The sequence below is a fragment of the Salvelinus fontinalis genome, chromosome 30, assembly GCF_029448725.1.
Source record: "Salvelinus fontinalis isolate EN_2023a chromosome 30, ASM2944872v1, whole genome shotgun sequence".
NCBI classification, from domain to species: Eukaryota; Metazoa; Chordata; class Actinopteri; order Salmoniformes; family Salmonidae; genus Salvelinus; species Salvelinus fontinalis.
In genome coordinates this window covers 41,503,416-41,523,940 of record NC_074694.1, presented here as the reverse complement: position 1 = coordinate 41,523,940, position 20,525 = coordinate 41,503,416, and the positions used below count along the sequence as shown (strand labels likewise).

The following is a 20,525-nucleotide window of genomic DNA, read 5'->3' as shown; positions in this document are numbered from 1 at the left end:
GTGTGTGTGTGTGTGTGTGTGTGTGTGTGTGTGTGTGTGTGTGTGTGTGTGTGTGTGTGTGTGTGTGTGTGTTTCAATGCAACGTGCATATGTGTTTAAGGCCCAGTGCAGTCAAAATTCTGTTTTCCTGTGTTTCGAATCATTTTGTACAACAGCTGATGAAACTAACGCTGTACAAGTGTGAAACAATGTGATTAGACTTATTTCCTGATAGTTGCTGGTTGAAAATGCAATTTACACAGGACCTTCCAATCAGCAGGTTTTGCATGGGTGGAGTTTTGGCTTGCCTGGAGGCATCACCAGGCGGTATAAGTTAATAGACCAATAACAAAGAGATTTTCAAACCTCTCTGCCAACATCAGCTAGTTTTCAGTTTACTTATCCATCCTATTAGGTCCCTCACTCAGACCACTCCCAGACAGTCCTAGCAACAATCTGGCTTGAGAAATAGATTTTTGCAGAAAATCTATTTTTGTTTCTTTTTGACAATTCTAAAGGGAAAATATTACAGCAAGGTACATAATTGTTACCCACAAATGATTTGATATTGAGATAAAAACAGCTGCATTGGGCATGTCAAGAGGGTGTTTGCTACATTATATTTGCCATAACATAGGGACTCTTCCTGTGCACTTTACCTAAATTATGTCAGGACATAAAATGGGTGTCAAGTAACAACATGCCTCCTAGTGGTTGGCTCTGCTGCACGAATGGGGTGTTGGTGGTAATACTAAGGGTGTGGGGATTGTTCACACAGAACTGATAGGTGACCAAGAGCTCTCAGTGGTGAGAGTAGTCTGGAGCCCTCAGTGTATCCATCCGTGTGTACCGGGGGAGGCAGAGGTGTTAAGTCAGTTTCTCTAAGATCAGCCCACACGAAGTGCGCTCTGTAGCATGAGGTGATTGATTAACCCTTACCCTGCTCTCCATTCCCAACTCAGTTTGAAATACAACACTGTAGCTGAGAAGCCATGTGTGTTCCATCTCTCTTCCCTTTGTCAGTCTTGCTCTCCATCTTCCTTTCTCTCTCTCTGTTTCTCTATCTGTCTCTCTCTCTGTCTCTCTATCTTTAGTTATATGAGACATGGTAGTACTTGACTGGTTATTCAGAAGTGGCACAGTGACTCACCTAGAGCCTTGGGTGCCCCATGCACTCAGTGGGTGTTATGCCATGACATAGATGATGGGCATCCGTTTCTGTAACTTCCTACGTATAACTTGTCCACTTTGTGAATTTAGGTTATACAGGCCTGTGTCTTCCTCCAGGGCAGTTGGAGTTCATAGTTCACTGTCTCTGGCTTTACTCGCTTTGCAGAGCGGTGCATTTCAAAGGAAGAGGGTGTGTGTGAAAATAATGAAATAATGAGCCAATGGAATCAATGACATTTTAGAAAGAACATTTATTCATGGTTTAATTACAGAAGCTGGATATGCGGGTGTTGGAGTGTAGTGAACTACATGTAGTTCAATTAGTAATTTAACGCAGTAGCTTGGTGGTAGTTCAACTAAATTCACACCTGGGTAGTGTTTTCAGTAGTTAATTACTTTTTTTGTTGCCATGTACGTGTGTTTAGCTAACTATTGGAACAACACAACTTTTTTAGCAACAAAAACAACATGGGTGAAGTAGGCAATCACTTCCTTTCTTTTTCGGCGTCAGACCTGCCTAATTCTCACTTGAAATATTGTTTTAGTGTTTAATAGGCTAAGTTACACAATCTCTTAACATATGATTCTCTTAACATATGACCCCAAATTTCTTGCAGTTCTTTCAATTCATGGTCTATGACATTTCAGATTTCCATAGGATAACTTTTCACGAAGTGGTATGGATGTAGTGAACTACTTCTTTAAAGTAGCTTTAGTTCAGTAAACTGTATTTTTCAGCTTTAGTGTATCTTAACTTCTTTCGGTGTGAAATAATTGGTCGTTTCGTAAAATATACTTTCAGAGTAGATTCCCCGACACTGGATATGCGTCACTGATTTTAGTAGCACGGCCCTTCCAGTGACCCAAACCACAAAGGCCTATATGAGGTCAACTTTTAACTCAGTAAAAATCCTAAAGGCAATCGCACGTCTGAGCTATCTTTGTTGCAGGTGCATGGTAACAGTTGAATAAGATGAGAAAAAAGAAGAAACCCACACACTGCTCTTGCTTGTATCACTGCTCTTTGTTAAGCTTTACGTATCGGCCTCAATCCCTTCGTCAGAGCTCTTGTGAGTGTTTTTAATTTGCACCCTAATGTAGGCATTGCTCCATTAGGAGCAATGTCTATGGCCTTGAGGCCGATATGTAAAGCTTAATAAAGAGCAGTGATACTAGCAAGAGCGGTGTGCGGGTTTCTTCTTTTTTCTCAACTCAGTAAAAATCCCAAATTGTTTGAATGTATTTAGCCTTATGAGAATAATAAACAATAGAATTTCTAAAGATAACCTAGCAAAAAAAGAAACGTCCCTTTTTCAGGACCCTGTCTTTCAAAGATAATTCGTAAAAATCCAAATAACTTCACAGATCTTCATTGTAAAGGGTTTAAACACTTTTTCCCATGCTTGTTCAATGAACCATAAACAATTAATGAACATGCACCTGTGGAACGGTCGTTAAGACACTAACAGCTTACAGACGGTAGGCAATTAAGGTCACAGTTATGAAAACTTAGGACACTAAAGAGGCCTTTCTACTGACTCTGAAAAACACAAAAGAAAGATGCCCAGGGTCCCTGCTCATCTGCATGAACATGCGTTCGGCATGCTGCAAGGAGGCATGAGGACTGCAGATGTGGTCAGGGCAATAAATTGCATTGTCCGTACAGTGAGACTTTTAAGACAGCGCTACAGGGAGACAGGACGGACAGCTGATCATCCTCGCAGTGGCAGACCACGTGTAACATCACCTGCACAGGATTGGTACATCCGAACATCACACCTGCGGGACAGGTACAGGATGGCAACAACAACTGTCCGAGTTACACCAGGAACGCACAATCCCTCCATCAGTGCTCAGACTCTCCGCAATAGGATGAGAGAGGCTGGACTGAGGGCTTGTAGGCCTGTTGTAAGGCAGGTCCTCACCAGACATCACCGGCAACAACGTCATCTATGGGCATAAACCCACCGTCGCTGGAACAGACAGGACTGGCAAAAAGTGCTCTTCACTGACGAGTCGCGGTTTTGTCTCACCAGGGGTTATGGTCGGATTTGCGGTTATCGTCGAAGGAATGAGCGTTATACCGAGGCCTGTACTCTGGAGCGGGATCGATTTGGAGGTGGAGGGTCCGTCATGGTCTGGGGCGGTGTTTCACAGCACCATCGGACTGAGGTTGTTGTCATTGCAGGCAATCTCAACACTGTGCGTTACAGGGAAGACCAGACCAGATACTGACTGTTACTTTTGATTTTGACCCCCCCCTTTTTTCAGGGACACTTTATTCCATTTCTGTTAGTCACATGTCTGTGGAACTTGTTCAGTTCATGTCTCAGTTGTTGAATCTTGTTATGTTAAGTTAAGTTTGCTGAAAATAAAAGCAGTTGACAGTGAGAGGACTTTTTTGTTGTTGCTGAGTTTTTCAAGGGATTGAAAGAACTGCAGGAAGTAAGTATAGGAAAATGGATGTTGACACACAGTAGGTATTTGACATGGGAATTTGACTGCTTCTATTTCTCTGCTCCCTAACCTGAGTGTTGAATAAGTGCATTCGATGTAGTCGCCGACACAGCGCCCAGTGTTGTTTCACTAAATGGCCTGGCCTGTTGTCTCCAGTGGACTGGCTGACACCAGATTTGTAATGGCTGACAGGAACAGATGGACCCTCTATTGTTTGCCTCCGTGTCTGCATGGTAATTTGAACTGCGTTTCACCCGCCGACCACACAGTTGACCTTACCGTGCCTGCAGTCTCACCCCAGCCCGGTTGACAACAGCCCCCATCACCACCCAGCACTCCTCCAGTGTGAGGAGGACTTGGGAAGCAGAGGGAGGGAAGTAGGAGATGGGGGTCAAAGTCCTATGAGTCTTGGCATGCCGTTTTGCAGTGTCAAGTTTACGATCTGTCTTAAAAGAAGTATAGTGATATTGGTTGGCAGCCGAGGCGATGAAAGTATTGCATCAGACCATTGTATCAGGAGCGGCCAGAGGAGATTGGGTTTTGATACTGTATCTCTGCTTCCGCAACATTTTTGTTGTCAAAATGATTGTGCTCATATATTGTTATCTCCTATATTTGTTCAGGTGTGTAGAAAAGGTGTGATTATTGATTTAGTAAAACATCTAACAATATGTTTCATAGTGGACATATTTGTTATTGAACGCATGCATGACCTGTTAAAGCTGAAACAGGCACCAACTCTCAAACTGATATCTCACCAGATGATTAGTGTCTGTTTATTGATCCAATTGATTGCTATGATCTATTGACGAACATGTCTGAGTGGTGAGAAAGGTCTGTTCGTTAGAAGCAGGGGTAGGCAGAGCTACTGTGTGGTATCAGAGAATGCAGGTAGCCTGGGCCCTTGTGTCTGCTGACTGATAGATATCGGAGACAATGGGCAGCAGGCTCCAGCTCTGACAGTGCCAACACTATTTCCTGCATCAATTACGGCCAATAAGAAAAAGGCCAAGATAAACATTTTGAATTTTAAAAGTAATTTCAGATAAATAGTATACATTTTTTCTTACATTGGGTCAATATAATGTAAATCTGAATTTGAATTGCCAAAGAGTGTGCTAACGTAACATTTTTGTGTTTTGATTGGTATAATTTAGTTCGGAAAGAGTTTGCTTTCAATTATATTATGCCATCAGTTATAACTATGCTATCGAGAACAAAATTGCATAGAGGAAAAAGGTTAGTGGGTAGTATACAGTATCTAAAGATGCACCTGCCCCAGTCAAAGATAACGCAGGACTAAATAAATAAAGAGATTTGTGTGGTTGTGGCTCGACCTTGAATGGCCTCTGTATAGTAAGTGGTTTTAGTGGAGGAAGCTGTTAACCCTCAACTTGGATGGAAAATTACTGAGGATAATAGCAGATGATATTGCCACTCCTATTTGCCATATCTTTAATTTAAGCCTACTAGAAAGTGTGTGCCCTCTGGCCTGGAGGGAAACAAAAGTCATTCCGCTACCTAAGAATAGTAAAGCCCCCTTCACTGGCTCAAATAGCCTGTTACCAACCCTTAGTAAATTTTTGGGGAAAATGGTGCTTGACCAGATACAATGCTATTCTACAGTAAACAAATTGACAACAGACTTTCAGCACGCTTATAGGGAAGTGCATTCAACAAGCACAGCACTTACACAAATTACTGATGATTGGCTGAGAGAAATTGATGATAAAAAGATTGTGGGGGCTGTCTTGTTAGACTTCAGTGTGGCTTTTGACATTATCGATCATAGTCTGCTGTTGGAAAAACGGATGTGTTATGGCTTTACACCCCCTGCTATAATGTGGATAAAGAGTTACCTGTCTAACAGAACACAGAGGATGTTCTTTATTGGAAGCCTCTCCAACATAATCCTGGTAGAATCAGGAATTCCCCAGGGCAGATGTCTAAGCCACCTAACTTTTTTCAATCTTTACTAACAACATGCCACTGGCTTTGAGTAATGACTCAACTCTATACACGTCAACGACTACAGCGTCTGAAATGACTGCAACACTTAACAAAGAGCTGCAGTTAGTTTCAGAATGGGTAGCAAGGAAGAAGTTAGTCCTAAATATTTCCAAAACTAAAAGCATTGTATTTGGGACATTCACTAAACCCTAAACCTCAACTAAATTTTGCAATGAATAATGTGGAAATTGAGCAAATTGAGGTGACTAAACTGCTTGGAGTTACCCTGGATTGTAAACTCTCATGGTCAAAACATATTGATACAACAGTAGCTAAGATGGGGAGAAGTTTCTCCATAAAGCGCTGCTCTGCCTACTTACTGTAACAACACTATCAACAAGGCAGGTCCTACAGGCCCTAGTTTTGTCGCACCTGGATTACTGTTCAGTCGTGTGGTAAGGTGCCACAAAGAGGGATTTAGGAGAATGACAATTGACTCAGAGCAAATGTACACAGGGAGCTAACATTAATGATATGCATGTCAATCTCTCCTGGCTCAAAGTGGATGAGAGATTGACTTCATCACTACTTGTTTTTGTAAGCTGACAAGCTGAATGCACGAGCTGTCTGTTTAAACTACTAGCACACAGCTCGGATACCCATGCATACCCCACAAGACATGCCACCAGAGGTCTCTTCACTATCGCCAAGTCCAGAACAGACTATGGGAGGCGCCCAGTACTACATAGAGCCATAACTACATGGAACTCTATTCCACATTAGGTGACTGGTGCAAGCAGTAGAATCAGATTTCAAAAACAGATAAAAATACACCTTATGGAACAGCGGGGACTGTGAACAGACACACACACACACAGGTACAGACACACGCATACGCACACATACGCTAGCACATGCACTCTACACACGTGCATTGTAATACTGTTGTATGGTGGTATTATACATTTTGTATTGTAGCTATGTAGTGGTCTAATAATGTTATATGATGTACTGTTTTATATTTTTGTACATGTGTAATGTTAAGTGCCTTAATGTGTTTGGACCCCAGAAAGAGTAGCCGCTGCCTTGGCAGCAGCTAATGGGGATCCCTAATAAATACAAATACAAAAATACCTCAGATACAGATGATCTTTATTTTCGCTGGTACTTTGCTGACTCAGCTACAGTACTTAGAACTTCTGTGAGAAGCAGACCTGGCTCTCCCTGTGAGTGGTCATGTTGTCTATCCACTCAGTGAACTTCTGTGAGAAGCAGACCTGGCTCTCCCTGTGAGTGGTCATGTTGTCTATCCACTCAGTGAACTTCTGACCCTTGGCCTCTTGGCTGGTCAATCTGTGACCTGTCAGAACCCAGTAACCTTCTCTAGAATATTGACCTGGCTGCCCATAGTAACTCCACAGCTCTACATTTCTTTTGACTTGGGAATACCCACCCTTCAGAAAACAGAGGTGCTGGGAGATTCCTTTTCCAGTGTTCATTGGTGCACGGATTTCAAGCCACTCGTGCTACTCATTTGCAGGATGCACAGAACATATGATTGACCATGTTCTTTTTTTCCTTTCTCCTTCACTCTCTCCTTTTCCCTCACTCTTCCCCTCTGCTGTAGTCAAGAGACATATTACAAGACTGGCATCAGGGTTCAAAAGTTCACGCTATTCCCCTGGGGCTACTGTGCTGCTGCAGATGCTGATAGTTTTTCCTTTCTCTCCCTGCTCCTTTTCTCCCCCTCGCTCTCCTTCTGCGCCCTCTCTCCCTGTTTAGACTATTCATCTCCAACACTCTCTCATGCTGCCTGGCAAGAGGAGAGGACTGCTTGAAGGGGGGGATTTGGATGTCTTTAACTGAGGGGCATTCATCACTCTTGTCTCCTGGCCCCCACTACAAGCTCTGCCATGTTGTTTTCTGGCAGCTTCTGTAAAAAGCGATTTTGTTTCAGCTTTCTCCTTCATTTCCTTTGTTTAATTGTTTTTCTGGTGTAAGTCTTTGGTAAAACACACAGAGGAAACAGGGCTGTGAGAATGTCAACGTGTAACAGTCGACATTAGGGGTGTCGAACACATTTTGCCCTGGGGGCCGCATTCGATATTCAACGAGGTCCAGAGGACAGCACTGAAAATGTCTTATATTTCCTCGCCGTCAAAAATTGGAATAAATTGTTCTCTATACATTGTTTTGGAAATGTTTTTTGCTCCCTGATTGTTTGGTGATTTTTTTTGCGATTTGGACACAGTAAAAAAACGGTATGAATGTAGGTCCATTATAATTTCTGCATAGTTTCGATTTGGTTTTAGTCATTTAAAAGTAAATTGAGTTTATTAAAAAAAAAATATATATATTTTTTTTTTACTCAAACCCTCATGGGCTGGACTGGACCCCGCGGGCTGTATGTTTGACACCCCTGGTCTACATTGACAGCATGCAGAGTGGGAAGCCCGGGCTGGGTGGTTCTAATATCCCCTTTAGCTTTCAATGACACAGACAAATAGCAAAACTATCACATGCGCTAGGTTCACCCAGAGGTTAGGCTTCCCAGGTATCTCCTGCAGTCACTCCCTTGCCTCCCCCCCCCTCCTGTCTTGCAAATGAGAATTTGATTTTTCTCTCCACTTGAACCCATTTCTGGAGATGAATCAAGTTTTGATGCCAAGCCCAGGTGGCCCGCTGTTTTCTTAGGGTAATAAATGGAGAGTAGAGAGATGTGTTGGCCTGTGCAAAGACAGTGGCACAACAGCTTCCAGGGCCTCTGGGATTCTTTTGTTTAATTGGGGCTTTAATGTAGCACTTTGAGGTCATTAACATGCCCTTGTGGAGTTATTTGAGGACACTGAATTCGATGCATCCCTCTTGTTCATCAGGGATACCTTTGGAGAGCCAATCGCACTGTGTGTGTCAGCGTGACAGGGTTGCCTCTGTGTGGAACCATGTGCCTGTACTTTGTGAGCAGATTGCTTATCTACAATGGAAATGATCTCCAACGATATATTGTAGCCTGTATTGTAACTTAGCCTTATCTCAGGGAAATAGTGTGGGATCACTCTGTGTGGAAAATAACACACTCAATCTTGTAAAAACACAGTAGTAAAATGTTGTCAAAAAATCAAATCAAATTTTATTTGTCACATCTGCCGAATACAACAGGTGTAGCCTTCACCGTGAAATGCTTAGTTACAAGCCCTTAACCATCAATGTAGTTGAAGAAATAGAATTAAGAAAATATTTACTAAATAAACTAAAGTACATTTTTAAAATAAAAAGTAGCACAATAAAATAACAATACCGAGGCTATATACAGGGGTACCGGTACCGAGTCATTGTGTAGGGGTACAGGTTAGTCGAGGTAATTTCTACAGCGAGTAGCAGCAGTGTAAAAACAAAGGCGGGGGGGGGGGGGTAAATAGTCCAGGTGGCCATTTGATTAATTGTTCAGCAGTCTTATGGCTTGGGGGTAGAAGCTGTTAAGGAGCCTTTTGGACTTAGACTTGGCGCTCCGGTAACGCTTGCCGTGCGGTAGCAGAGAGAACATTCTATGACTTGGGTGACTGGAGTCTTTTACAATTTTTTGGGCCCTCCTCTGACACCACCTAGTATATAGGTCCTGGATGGCAGGAAGCTTGGCCCCGGTGATGTACTGGGCTGTACGCACTACCCTCTGTAGCGTCTTACGGACGGATTAGATTGTTCTACTGATAATAGTCATGCGAGGATTAATCCAGAGTTTGGGAGTTTGTCCTAATGCAGATCTGTCTGTTTTCTTTTGAAAACAAAAACATTGTTAGCAATTAACCTCTCCCCTCTGAATAAACAGCTCATGGAAAATGTGTATATCAATGATTGAAACCACTTTATGTGAATCCACCACATAATAGGCCTATGTAGATAGCTTTGAGTTTGAGTTTATTTGTATCTTTACAGGGACCGTGCACATTAATCAACGTTTCAGTAAAAGTGCCGGTTTTAGCCAGTCGGCTAATTTTCAACCACAGTCCCTGGGCAGGTTATTTAAAAACAATTACAATAACAATACAGACAATCATTGAGCAGTGAGCACACGCAGAGCAACATAGGACAAGCAAGACGCAGCATGCAGACAGAGCAACATAGCACAAAAAGCAACAAGACAAAATCACTAAAAGCGACAAAGTGTTTCCACACCTCACAAGCTACAGACAACATGGAAAGCGGCAAAACACAACTAGGGATTATGTTCACAAATCTGATTGGCCTTTAGCCATGTCTTCATGTTTTTGTGTGAAAGTGTGATAGGTGGTGCAGTTATGTGTGTCTGATGGCAGTGTATTCCAAACATGGGAAGCTCTCAACATTATATTAATATAGTGTTGATCCATAAGTTAAATTGATTTAAAAAGCAAGTAAAATGATTAAATAACACTCATCAGCAAGCACACCACAATGCAAATAATAATGGGCTAAATCTAATCAGAGAGCGAGGCTTATTCTATCCAAACAGCAGATTACTTTATTGGACTTTTGGCACTAAATTACCTCAGTGACACTGATATTTTAAATTCTGGTTATTTTTCTTTTATGTTTATTGTTCTCATAAATGATCAATTATGTTACTACGTTGATACATTGATTAAAAATCAAATGCTATTATTGTTAATTCAGTAAAGCCCATATAAGTGTCTAAGAAATATTGATATTCTATAACCAATAAAAAAATGACAATGTACATAATCAGACACATAGGGAGGGGGATCTGTGCCAGTTCCAAAATGCAAAACTTAAATGCTCAATTGAAATGCACAACATTATAAATGCATTTATATTGTCATATAACTGCACACGATTCATGCTACAATGAAATTACAAAGTTAAAATGAAAATCGAAAAACGGTTCATGGTAAACAGAAAATGGCAGATGATTAACAGAAAGTCATAAATGCAACGAGCAAAGTGAAATGGAAAGTGGCTGTTTTCATTTTCCAACCTCTCTCTTTTCACTTTCACTTTCAAAGTGTATGCAAATGATTTCCTGGAGGCGTGAACCAGACGAGAAACACGGCACCACCATGTGGTTGTACATCCTAGACATGTCACGCTGGCTGTGGATTGATTTTAGACCAGTGTAACCACCGGGGGTTTGAATCTGGTGTTTTGTAAACCAGAAGAACATATTAGCCTGCTAAGCCAAAGTTACTCAACACAAGGCAAAATGATTCATCACATGTGGGTTGTGAGTAGTCACCGAACCACTTCTTCCTGGTTAGTAGTTCGCATGATGAGTAACCTTGAATAGTTACCTGAATAGGTGCATTAGCTATAGGTTTTGGTTTAGTGGACTAATGTGCTCTTCTGATGTGCAGAAGACTGTTTGTCCTGTGGCTCAGATGGGTCTCTGTGAGGAAGAGGAGGTCAAAGGATGGTGAATTGTAACTGAGATGATTCAGTTACCACACATGAAGGCCTAACCTTGCCTGTGATCTAAAGAGTTGCATTTGCTCCGCGAATCAATGCTAGGCTTCAGCTTCTAGTCTATGCTTTTCTGGTTCGCAAGAGACCTGGGTTGGGTTGGTTCACAGCCTGTGAGTTGGTTACACTAGTTTAAAATCCATGTACAGAAGCCCGGCATGGCTGGGATGTACTGCTACATGACAGTGTGGTATTGCTCTCTTGGTTCAAGCCTCCAAGAAGCAATTTGCATACACGTTGAAAATTAAAATGGAAAATGAAAGAGAAAATGCTTAATTGGGTAGCTGGAAAAGGAAAACAGGCACTTTCAAATTCCCTATGCACATTGCATTTACGATTTTTTGTTTACCATTTCTCTTTTTCCTTTTACCATTTACCATTTTTAGAAAACATTTCTGTTTACCATTTTCTATTTGAATTGAACCATTTTCTATTTCTACTTTGCAGTTTTAATTGTGGCCTGAATCATTTGCAATAACATGAAAATAGAAATGAATGGATTGTTTTCACATTCCCAGTTAGCAATTAAACGCCCGATGGCCAGAGCTTAATCATGATGTTGCACAACGATTTAAGTCAATAAGTCATCATTTTAGTTAAAGTATGATATATTTGGGCTAGAAGTGACAAATCCCGAACTGCCCACTTCATGCAAATGTGTGTAAATGCGGTGTCTTTTCCCATGATGTAAAAAATATTTTCAGCCTACGTTTCGTTTCAGGGCTAGGTTTATTTGAATGTTACCACCCACAAGCATTGTTTATTAATCAGAAACAGCTGCAAAGTTATTCCTCTTCACGACTGAGATGAGCCAAACAGCCTTGTGTCCACTTGGCCGCCTGAGCCATAGAGCATTTAAAAAAATATATATATATAATTTGTCAATTTTCAAAATATTTTTTCTGTATATATATATATATATATATATATATATTTTTTTTTAAATAAATGGTATAATTGCATGATATGATAGCATTTTGCAAAGCTGCTCCCCCGTCGCCCCAAGATTGGTTTTGACCACTAACGTTTTGCGTCACTACATGTTGTACTGCTTTGACTGGTGTAGCGTTAGCTAAAAACGACAAGTGTCTATCCAGATAACGAAAAGGCACCCGCAAAAGAAAATTCAAGGAACTTATAGTTAGTTACATGTCATTTGCAGCATGCATGATCAGGCTAAAACATGACTTTGCTCATTTCTTTTCACTTCCCCTGTGAGAACCATGAGCGCGGATGACTTGGATTTGCTGTACCTAGGCCGAAACCTGCCAATAGCTTACCTATCAAAGGTTGCATCGTGTCCATTACAATATAGAAAAACCATATCAGCTATCTTCCAATAGTTATCCATATAACCGGAACCTCATCTTATACTTTCTAACTATTTCTATGGCGGATTCGCAATTTATGGAAGATGTAAAAACTTTGGAGATGACAATAGATGCTGAAGTCAAAGATAGGCAAGTGGTTTCCATCTGTGGCGAAGTTTTCCCTAGAGTATATAGAGTATATTTTATTCTGTACAGACTTCCTTCTTTTCATTCTGTCATTTATGTTAGTATTGTGGAGTAACTACAATGCTGTTGATCCATCCTCAGTTTTCTCCTATCACAGCCATTACACAGCCACAGCCACAGCCATTACACTCTGTAACTGTTTTAAAGTCACCATTGGCTTCATGGTGAAATCCCTGAGCGGTTTCCTTCTTCTCCAGCAACTGATTTAGGAAGGACGCCTGTATCTTTGTAGTGACTGGGTGTATTGATACACCATCCGAAGTGTAATTAATAACTTCACCACGCTCAAAGGGATATTCAATGTCTGCTTTAAAAAAATATATATTCCCATCTACCAATAGGTGATCTTTGGGAGGAACTGGAAAACCTCACTGGTCTTTGTGATTGAGTCTATGTTTGAAATTCCCTGCTCGACTGAGGGACCTTGCAGATTAATTGTATATGTGGGGTACAGGGAAGAGGTAGTCATTCAAAAATCATGTTAAACACTATTATTACACAGAGTGAGTCCATGCAACTTATTATGTGACTTGTTAAGCACATTATTACTCCTGGACTTATTTAGGCTTGCCATAACAAAGGGGTTGAATACTTATTGACTCAAGACATTTCAGTTTTTCATTTGTAAACATTTCAAAAACACAATTCCACTTTGACATTATGAAGTATTGTGCGTAGTCCAGTGACAAAAACAATCTATATTTAATCCATTTTAAATTCAGCCTGTAACACAACAAAATGTGGGGGAAAATCAAGGGGGTGAATGATTTCTGAAGGCAATCTATATGCAGTATATATGGCTCTGATTTCAACTATGCCGTAAGAATGATTTTTCTTACATTTTCCTTCTGCAAATGCTAGAAAAAATCCCTCATTCTGAATTTATACAGTATTGGCCCACTACAACAATCTACTTACAAACTGACGTGTTACATTCAATATAATATAATAGCCCATTCATTTTGTTTTGAAATATGCTATTGGTTTTACTAAGTTGGTCTAAATAGAAGGTCATCCTTTCCATGTTGGTGAAAAAAACGGTTGTTTATTTGCTATTTATTTTATGTAGAACAAGGTACAGTATCTTCCACCAGTTTTAGCCCTTGTTTCTCATCAAATAAAATGTATTGGTACATTAGAATGGCTAATAGTTATCAATATTTCCCCACAAATTGAAGAATCACTGAGGTTTTCGTTAGACAGATGACATGATCAAGGAAACTCTGACGTTCTCGACATTTCCCCCCTTATTGGCTGGCTGACACATCTTCATTTAGATTTGTATGTAAACAACAAAAAAATAGATATGATTTTATATTTCCATAGAAAAACGTTATATTGCATGTCTTTTATACTCAATCAATTTCTCTACAATAGCCTCTATCAAAACATACAAATTAGTAAGGCAATTATTATCTTATCCAAAATGGCTTTTATTGTACTTTTTTAGATGATCAATTATACATTAATCCCAGGTTTAGCTTACTTTGATTTTTTTTTTGCTGCTACTTCTCAGTTCCCACAATGTTAGCACAAAACAATTGTACTTTGCTTCCTGATGTAAATGAGGCAACTGCCAATACGTATGCCATCTGAATCCCTATTTTTGTTATTATTCCCACTCTATGCCGATCTAGATTTATACATTTTCATCCAAAACCTCCTCATTGGTTGGCTGTTGTATTCAGTGTTTTATCACAGATAGACAAACTTTCCTGTGGGCCGTGCTCCGCCATTGTTGGTATTTGTATCCCGACTGTAGTTTTTCCAGGTGTCAGTGAGGCGGCTGAAAGCCATCCCCTGTGATTAGAGGATAATTGTATCTGCAGTTAAGCATTTGAATAGTGGTTGTAAATCTATGAGAGGGAATTTAGGGCGATGTAGTCACTCCTTATGGCTGCCCAGGGGGAATCTGATGTCACTTAAGATTGCTCCCTCTGCCCCTGAACACTGGCACAGGGAATGGGAAAGCAGCAGAGCCTGGCAGGACTGACACAATATTTTTTATCCTGCATAGGAGGCACAGAAAGGCAAGCGATCTGCTCCCCCTCATAGCCATTAGCCTACACAGAGGCTAATATTTGACCTCTCGTTGCTATCATAATACCGATACATAACATACTGTACATTCTATTTACATAAATAAAACATGGACCTCTACCTCTACTGTATGCTTTTGCTCAGAAGCGTACATTACAAGATTGATTCTATATGCTCTGCGTATCGATGAGTAAAATCCTAATCAGATCAGTGGTTGGAGTTGGGGGCAGGGAGGACATTTGGTCTTTAACCTCAGAGCCTCTGTGTCTCTCCTCCTCCCCCTGACAGTGGCTTTGTGGAGGGATGCACACACAGGGAAGAAGGAGGCTCTCCTACTGTAATGAGGAGAAATGTCTCCATTTAGCCTGGGCTGTGTGCAGATGGAGTGCTGGGCAGGGTGAGGGTGCACTGAGTGGATCCTTTTTCCTAATTAAGGACAGTGTCGGAGGGGGTCACACTGTCGCTCTGTCTTCCAAAGCAGCATTCCTCCCTCTCACTCCGTCCCCCAGGCCTGGGGGGGCCACCCTCTGCCTTCTGGTTCACCTCATCAGCAGGGTTCACACGGAGGTCAGGTCTTAGCCCTGTTTTATCTCTACTCCGACTCAACGCAGTATCTTTCTCAGTAAAAGACACAGGGAAGAGGCTAGTGCTAGGGATCCAAGGACTACTGAGGAGAAACAGTATGGTTCCCATCCTAATCCTCTCCCGGTGAGAGGTGTGTCATCAATTCACCTGCTCTACTAACCCACCTGACTCAGCTTGAACAGTTTCAGGACACAACCATTTTGGCTCACCTAAAACTGATTAGGAGAAAGTCCACTCCTGGATAGGATGGTTAGCAGCTGTATATGGCAAGGCCCTCCAGGTAACGATGAGTAATTTAACCCAGGTTATGTTGACACCTACCCAGGGTAGTTTCACATTGAGCTGACACACTGAGTCTGGGCAGCACCCTGCACACCAGGCAGGCTACCTTGAGATGTTTATGTTACTCAATGTAAGTCACGGACAGCCTCTTTACACCATTTATTGTTTTTATAACATATTTGTTGCGTTATGGCAATATAGATATAATATAATGTGTTCGTCCTCCCACCTACCATTTGCCTTCATTGTGATTCACTCTCTAGCTGGCCCCGGATTGACTTGCAGCATAACTAAAGTGGATTTTAATGGGAGAATACATTAACTCCTTCTGGTCATTATCACATAAATCAAGAGATTTCTGCTGGATCAACTGCTGAGCTCGTAACACCATGCTGAGACGAAGGGTGAATAACCAAATGAGAGAGAGTGGCCATGACACTGCTATGGCAGCTCACATGCATCATATATCACTTTGGTTTAAGGGTTAACGTGGGGTTTTTGTAGGTGTATATCTGTTTAATTAATAACAATATAAATGATATGAATGACATTCATTTAGACAGGAAATAATTAAAATAAAGGAGATGCGTAGCGCTGAATAATTAATAATGCAATTTACGATTGATAGAAGAACAGCTTCCATCTTGGATTTAGGATTTGGAAGAAGCCTTCAATAGATGGTGCTCTTCAGTTTAGGGAAAATATCATCTCATTTCTTCTTTATGTGTCTGTGTTTTAAGAAACATTCCAATTGAAACAAATTGCATTCTGTATTTGTGGTTTGTGTAAATCATACATGTTTTTAATAAATATTTTCACATTTTGGCTCAAACCAAGAGTAGATACATTGCTATAGCTGTTGATAAGTATTTTCGTAAGACGAGGTATTGCTTGCTCTCAACCAATCGGAATTTGTTATACAGAGGGGTGGGATAAAAATATGTCAGGGGAGTAGGATTTCTGAATGCACAGTATGTGAACTTTAAGATTACACTGCTACCCTGTGATAGAACCCTGGACCAATCAAGAATCATTCTAAATCCCCAGCCCCTTAATTGTTGGTGAATTTTGTCCTCAAGCTGTAAGACCAATTCCTCGACCGTTGCGATATATTTTAAATCCAGTATGAAACACATCCCTGGTTTAAACCATGAGGCCTGGTCAAGGAGCTCCCTTTGAGTGTGAGAAGCCATTGTTCTGTTCTTTACTGATTCAAGCAAATCTAACCGTCCCTTTGTTGACTTTATGTCTCCTCAACTATTAACTGGGAAAGACCTTTGAAAAGGGAAGGAAGTAGATGGATGAGGGGATTAAAAGGTGCCATGACAAGGAAGCAGACCTGGAACAGAGCACTGGATGGATGAGGTGACGGGGCTTTTGTTATGATAAGGTTCTCTGTAACAAAATAGCCTGTAGCGGCGTAGAGCTAGCTGCCGCATTTCTAGTGACACGAGTCAAGTCATCCACAGAGCAGAGTAATATGTGAGTGTGGTAGTGTCATGAGGTGTCTTGGACCGTACTCTGAGTTGACCGCCAGTGACCACCTTGTGCAGCGTTTATATGTCACACACGCACAGGATGGGCTTATAGCGTGAATCTCTGTGATGTTCCTTATACGGCATGAAGTTCAGATATGACTTTGATTCCATTGCACTCTGGACCAGGTTCATTTGCATACAGCAAAACAACAAGGGCAGATAGCCGCTGACATTTTGGCTAGGGGAGCTCTACCAGTGGCAGTCTAGAAGCTATCAGCTCTGTCTCTTCCTCTCTCGTGTTTTGGATTTTGTAATAAATGAGAGAGACGCTCCTCTCCGCTGAACGTTGGGGGGTTTCATCGACTTTGTTTGGACAAGAAGACTCAGTTGTGGCGCAGTGTGTTTGGTTTTGTTCGTTGAAAGTCAAGGTCTGGTTCAAAGGGGATGGATTCCAGGCCTCTTTCTCTGTCATCAGTGGTCCGAATTGAATTAAAGGTCACCCAGACTAGTATAAATGGGCTTTAAATAACTCCTGCACCCCAAACCAAAGGGGGCCACCTGTTCCCCCATCCTCCCTTCTTGGTAACTAGGCTCAAGCCTGATGACAGGTTAATTGAAAAGTGGCTGGGATTGAGCTTTGTTTTGTCATGTATGTTCAGGAGGACAGGCACTTTGGTTGAATTCCATTCAACTGTGGAATCCTAGATGGAGTCGTAAAGAGAGACAAATAATGGCCATTTAAAGTCAAAATGAAGATGGAGTGGATGTTTAAATCAAATCCAATTGTATTTGTCACATGCTTCATAAACAACATGTGTAGGCTAACAGTGAAATGCTTATGGGTCCGTTTCCAACATTGCAGAGTTAAAGATTTTAAAAAAGATATATAAATAGTGACACGAGGAATGAATACATATTGAATAATGAATAACAATTATGAGTAAAGAATAACATGGCTATATACAGGGAGCACCAGTACCGAGTCGATGTACAGGGGTACAAGATCATTTTAGGTAGTTCTGTACATATAAGGAAGGGGTAAAGTGATTACTTGTGTAGTATTACTTTAGTGCCGTGCTGCAAACAGGATTCACATTTGTGAAAATCTTGATTCTGTACAGGCTTCCTTCTTTCCACTGTCATTTAGGTTAGTATTGTGGAGTAACTACAATGATGTTAATCCATCCTCAGTTTTATCCTATCACAGCCTTTTAAAATCTGTAACTGTTTTAAAGTCACCATTGGCCTCATGGTGAAATCCCTCCGGGGTTTCATTCCTCTCCGGCAACTGAGTTAGGAAGGACGCCTGTATCTTTGTGGTGACTGGGTGTATTGATACACCATCCAAAGTGTAATTAAGAATTTCACCACGCTTAAAGGGATATTCAATGTCTGCTTTTTACATTTTTTACCCATCTACCAATAGGTGCCCTTCTTTGCGATGCATTGGAAAACCTCCCTGGTCTTTGTGGTTGAATCGGTGTTTAAAATTCCCTGCTCAACTGAGGGACCTTACAGATAATTGTATCATGTCAAACATTATTGTTGCAACACTGTCCATGCAACTTATGTGACTTGTTAAGCACATTTTTACTTCTGAACTTATTTAGGTTTGCCATAAAAAAAGGGTTTGAATACTTATTGACTCAATCAGTTTCAGCTTTACATTTTTAATTCATTTGTAAAAATGCCCAAAAACATAATTCCACTTTGACATGGGTTATTGTGTGTAGGCCAGTGACATCAGTTTTACATTTAGGCTGTAACACAACAAAATGTGGAAAAAGTCAAGGGTTGTGAATACTTTCTGAAGGCACTGTATGTGTGAGTGTGTGGGTAGAGTCTAGTGTGTGTGCGTAGAGTCAGTGCAAGACAGTTAGTGCAAAGAAGGGTCAATGCAGGGAGTTCGGGTAGCCATTTGATTAGCTATTTAGCAGTCTTGTTTAGCAGTCTTATGGCTTGGAGGTAGAAGCTGTTCCGGGTTCTGTTGGTTCCAGACTCGGTGCACTGGTACCGGCTTCCCGTGCGGAAGCAGAGAGAACAGTCTATGGCTTGGTTGGAGTCTTTGGCCCCAGTGATATACTCACCACCCTCTATAGCGCCTTGCAATCGGGTGCCTTGCAGTGGTCGTACCAAGTGGTGATGCAGCCAGTCAATATGCTCTCAATGGTGCAGCTGTAGAACCTTTTGAAGATCTGAGGGCCCATGCCAAATCTTTTCAGCCTCCTGAGGGGGAAGAGGCACTGTCGTGCCCTCTTCACAAATGTGTGGGTGTGTGTGGACCATGTTAATTCCGAGGAACTTGAAGCTCTCGACCCGCTCCACTACAGCCCCATCGATGTGGATGGGGGCGTGCTCGCCCTTCTGTTTCCTGTAGTCCACTATCAGCTCCTTTTTCTTGCTGACGTTGAGGGAGAGGTTGTTGTGCTGGCACCACACGCCATGTCTCTGACCTCCTCCCTGTAGGCTGCCTCATCGTTGTTGGTGATCAGGCCTACCACTGTCATGTCGTCAGCAAACTTGACGATGGCTTTGGAAGAGTGCGCAGCAACGCAGTCATGCATGAACAGGGTGTACAGGAGGGGACTAAGCACACACTGTTGAGGGGCCCCGGTGTTGATGGTCAGCATGGCGGATGTGTTGTTGCCTACCCTCACCGCCTGGGGGCGGCCCATCAGGAAGTCCAGGATCCAGTTGCAGAGGGAGGCGTCAGGTCTCAGGGTCCTGAGCTTGCCCTGATTTTACACTGTTACATGTGTGACATGGTGCGGTTCTCTGTACCACATCTGTTAGATGTCAGTTAATAGCACACACCTAAAGGCCTCTGAGGTGCAGAGTCACTGTATGACTGAAGCTCCAGACCAGGAGGGAGTCATACAGAGACCCTTTCTGTTCATTCCCCACTGCATTGTTGGTTAAAGGGCTTGTACGTAAGCATTTCACTGTTGTATATTCGGCGCATGTGACAAATGCAATTTGATTTGATTTGATTTTGCAGTGGGAGTAGACGTAGTGTATCTGCTGCATCGCTAATCTGCAGCACCAAAATTGTTCTGTCATCTCAGTACATTTACAGAAGTGCTGTAAATGTATTGATCCCAGTTTCCCCTAAGCTAGCAGTGGTGTATTTGATCCAGGGACAGCTGGCTGTTGCTGCTTCCTGGGTATGAGAGAACCCTCTTCAACGTGGAGTCCATGACGAATACAATAATAGACCAACATTTTTCTGTCATCTTATATGTATCCTACTTTGTGATCTTCTACAGACTTTGAGGAGATCCAAATGGTGGCAGCCCAGGATCTCAGTAACATCTTGAAACAAGGCTACCTGGAGAAGAAACGACGGGGTACTAAGATTATGGAGTCGATTACTATGGAAATATGGAATGTTGAGTGCTCATTTAAAGACGTGTGGGAAGAATGACATTATTTGTTATTTTCATTACGTTTTCCATTTAGATCACAGCTTCTTCAGCTTAGAATGGCAAAAGCGATGGTGTGTCCTCAATAACACAATATTCTACTACTTTGGGAGCGACAAGGGTTGGTTTGATCCCTTACATAACACTAAGACATACAATTTACCCATGTAGTTATTTATGCCTGGAACTCA

At 41.6% G+C, this 20,525-nt stretch overlaps 1 protein-coding gene across 1 annotated transcript in view; it reads left to right on the top strand.

Annotated features, from left to right (window-relative positions):
• Positions 1-20,525, top strand: part of skap1 (src kinase associated phosphoprotein 1) — a 50,365-nt gene that overhangs the window by 3,986 nt on the left and 25,854 nt on the right. Inside the window, exons 5-6 of the mRNA XM_055890916.1 lie at positions 20,179-20,259; positions 20,372-20,455. Of these exons, the coding sequence (XP_055746891.1) occupies positions 20,179-20,259; positions 20,372-20,455 (165 nt within the window). The remainder of the gene's footprint in view (positions 1-20,178; positions 20,260-20,371; positions 20,456-20,525) is intronic.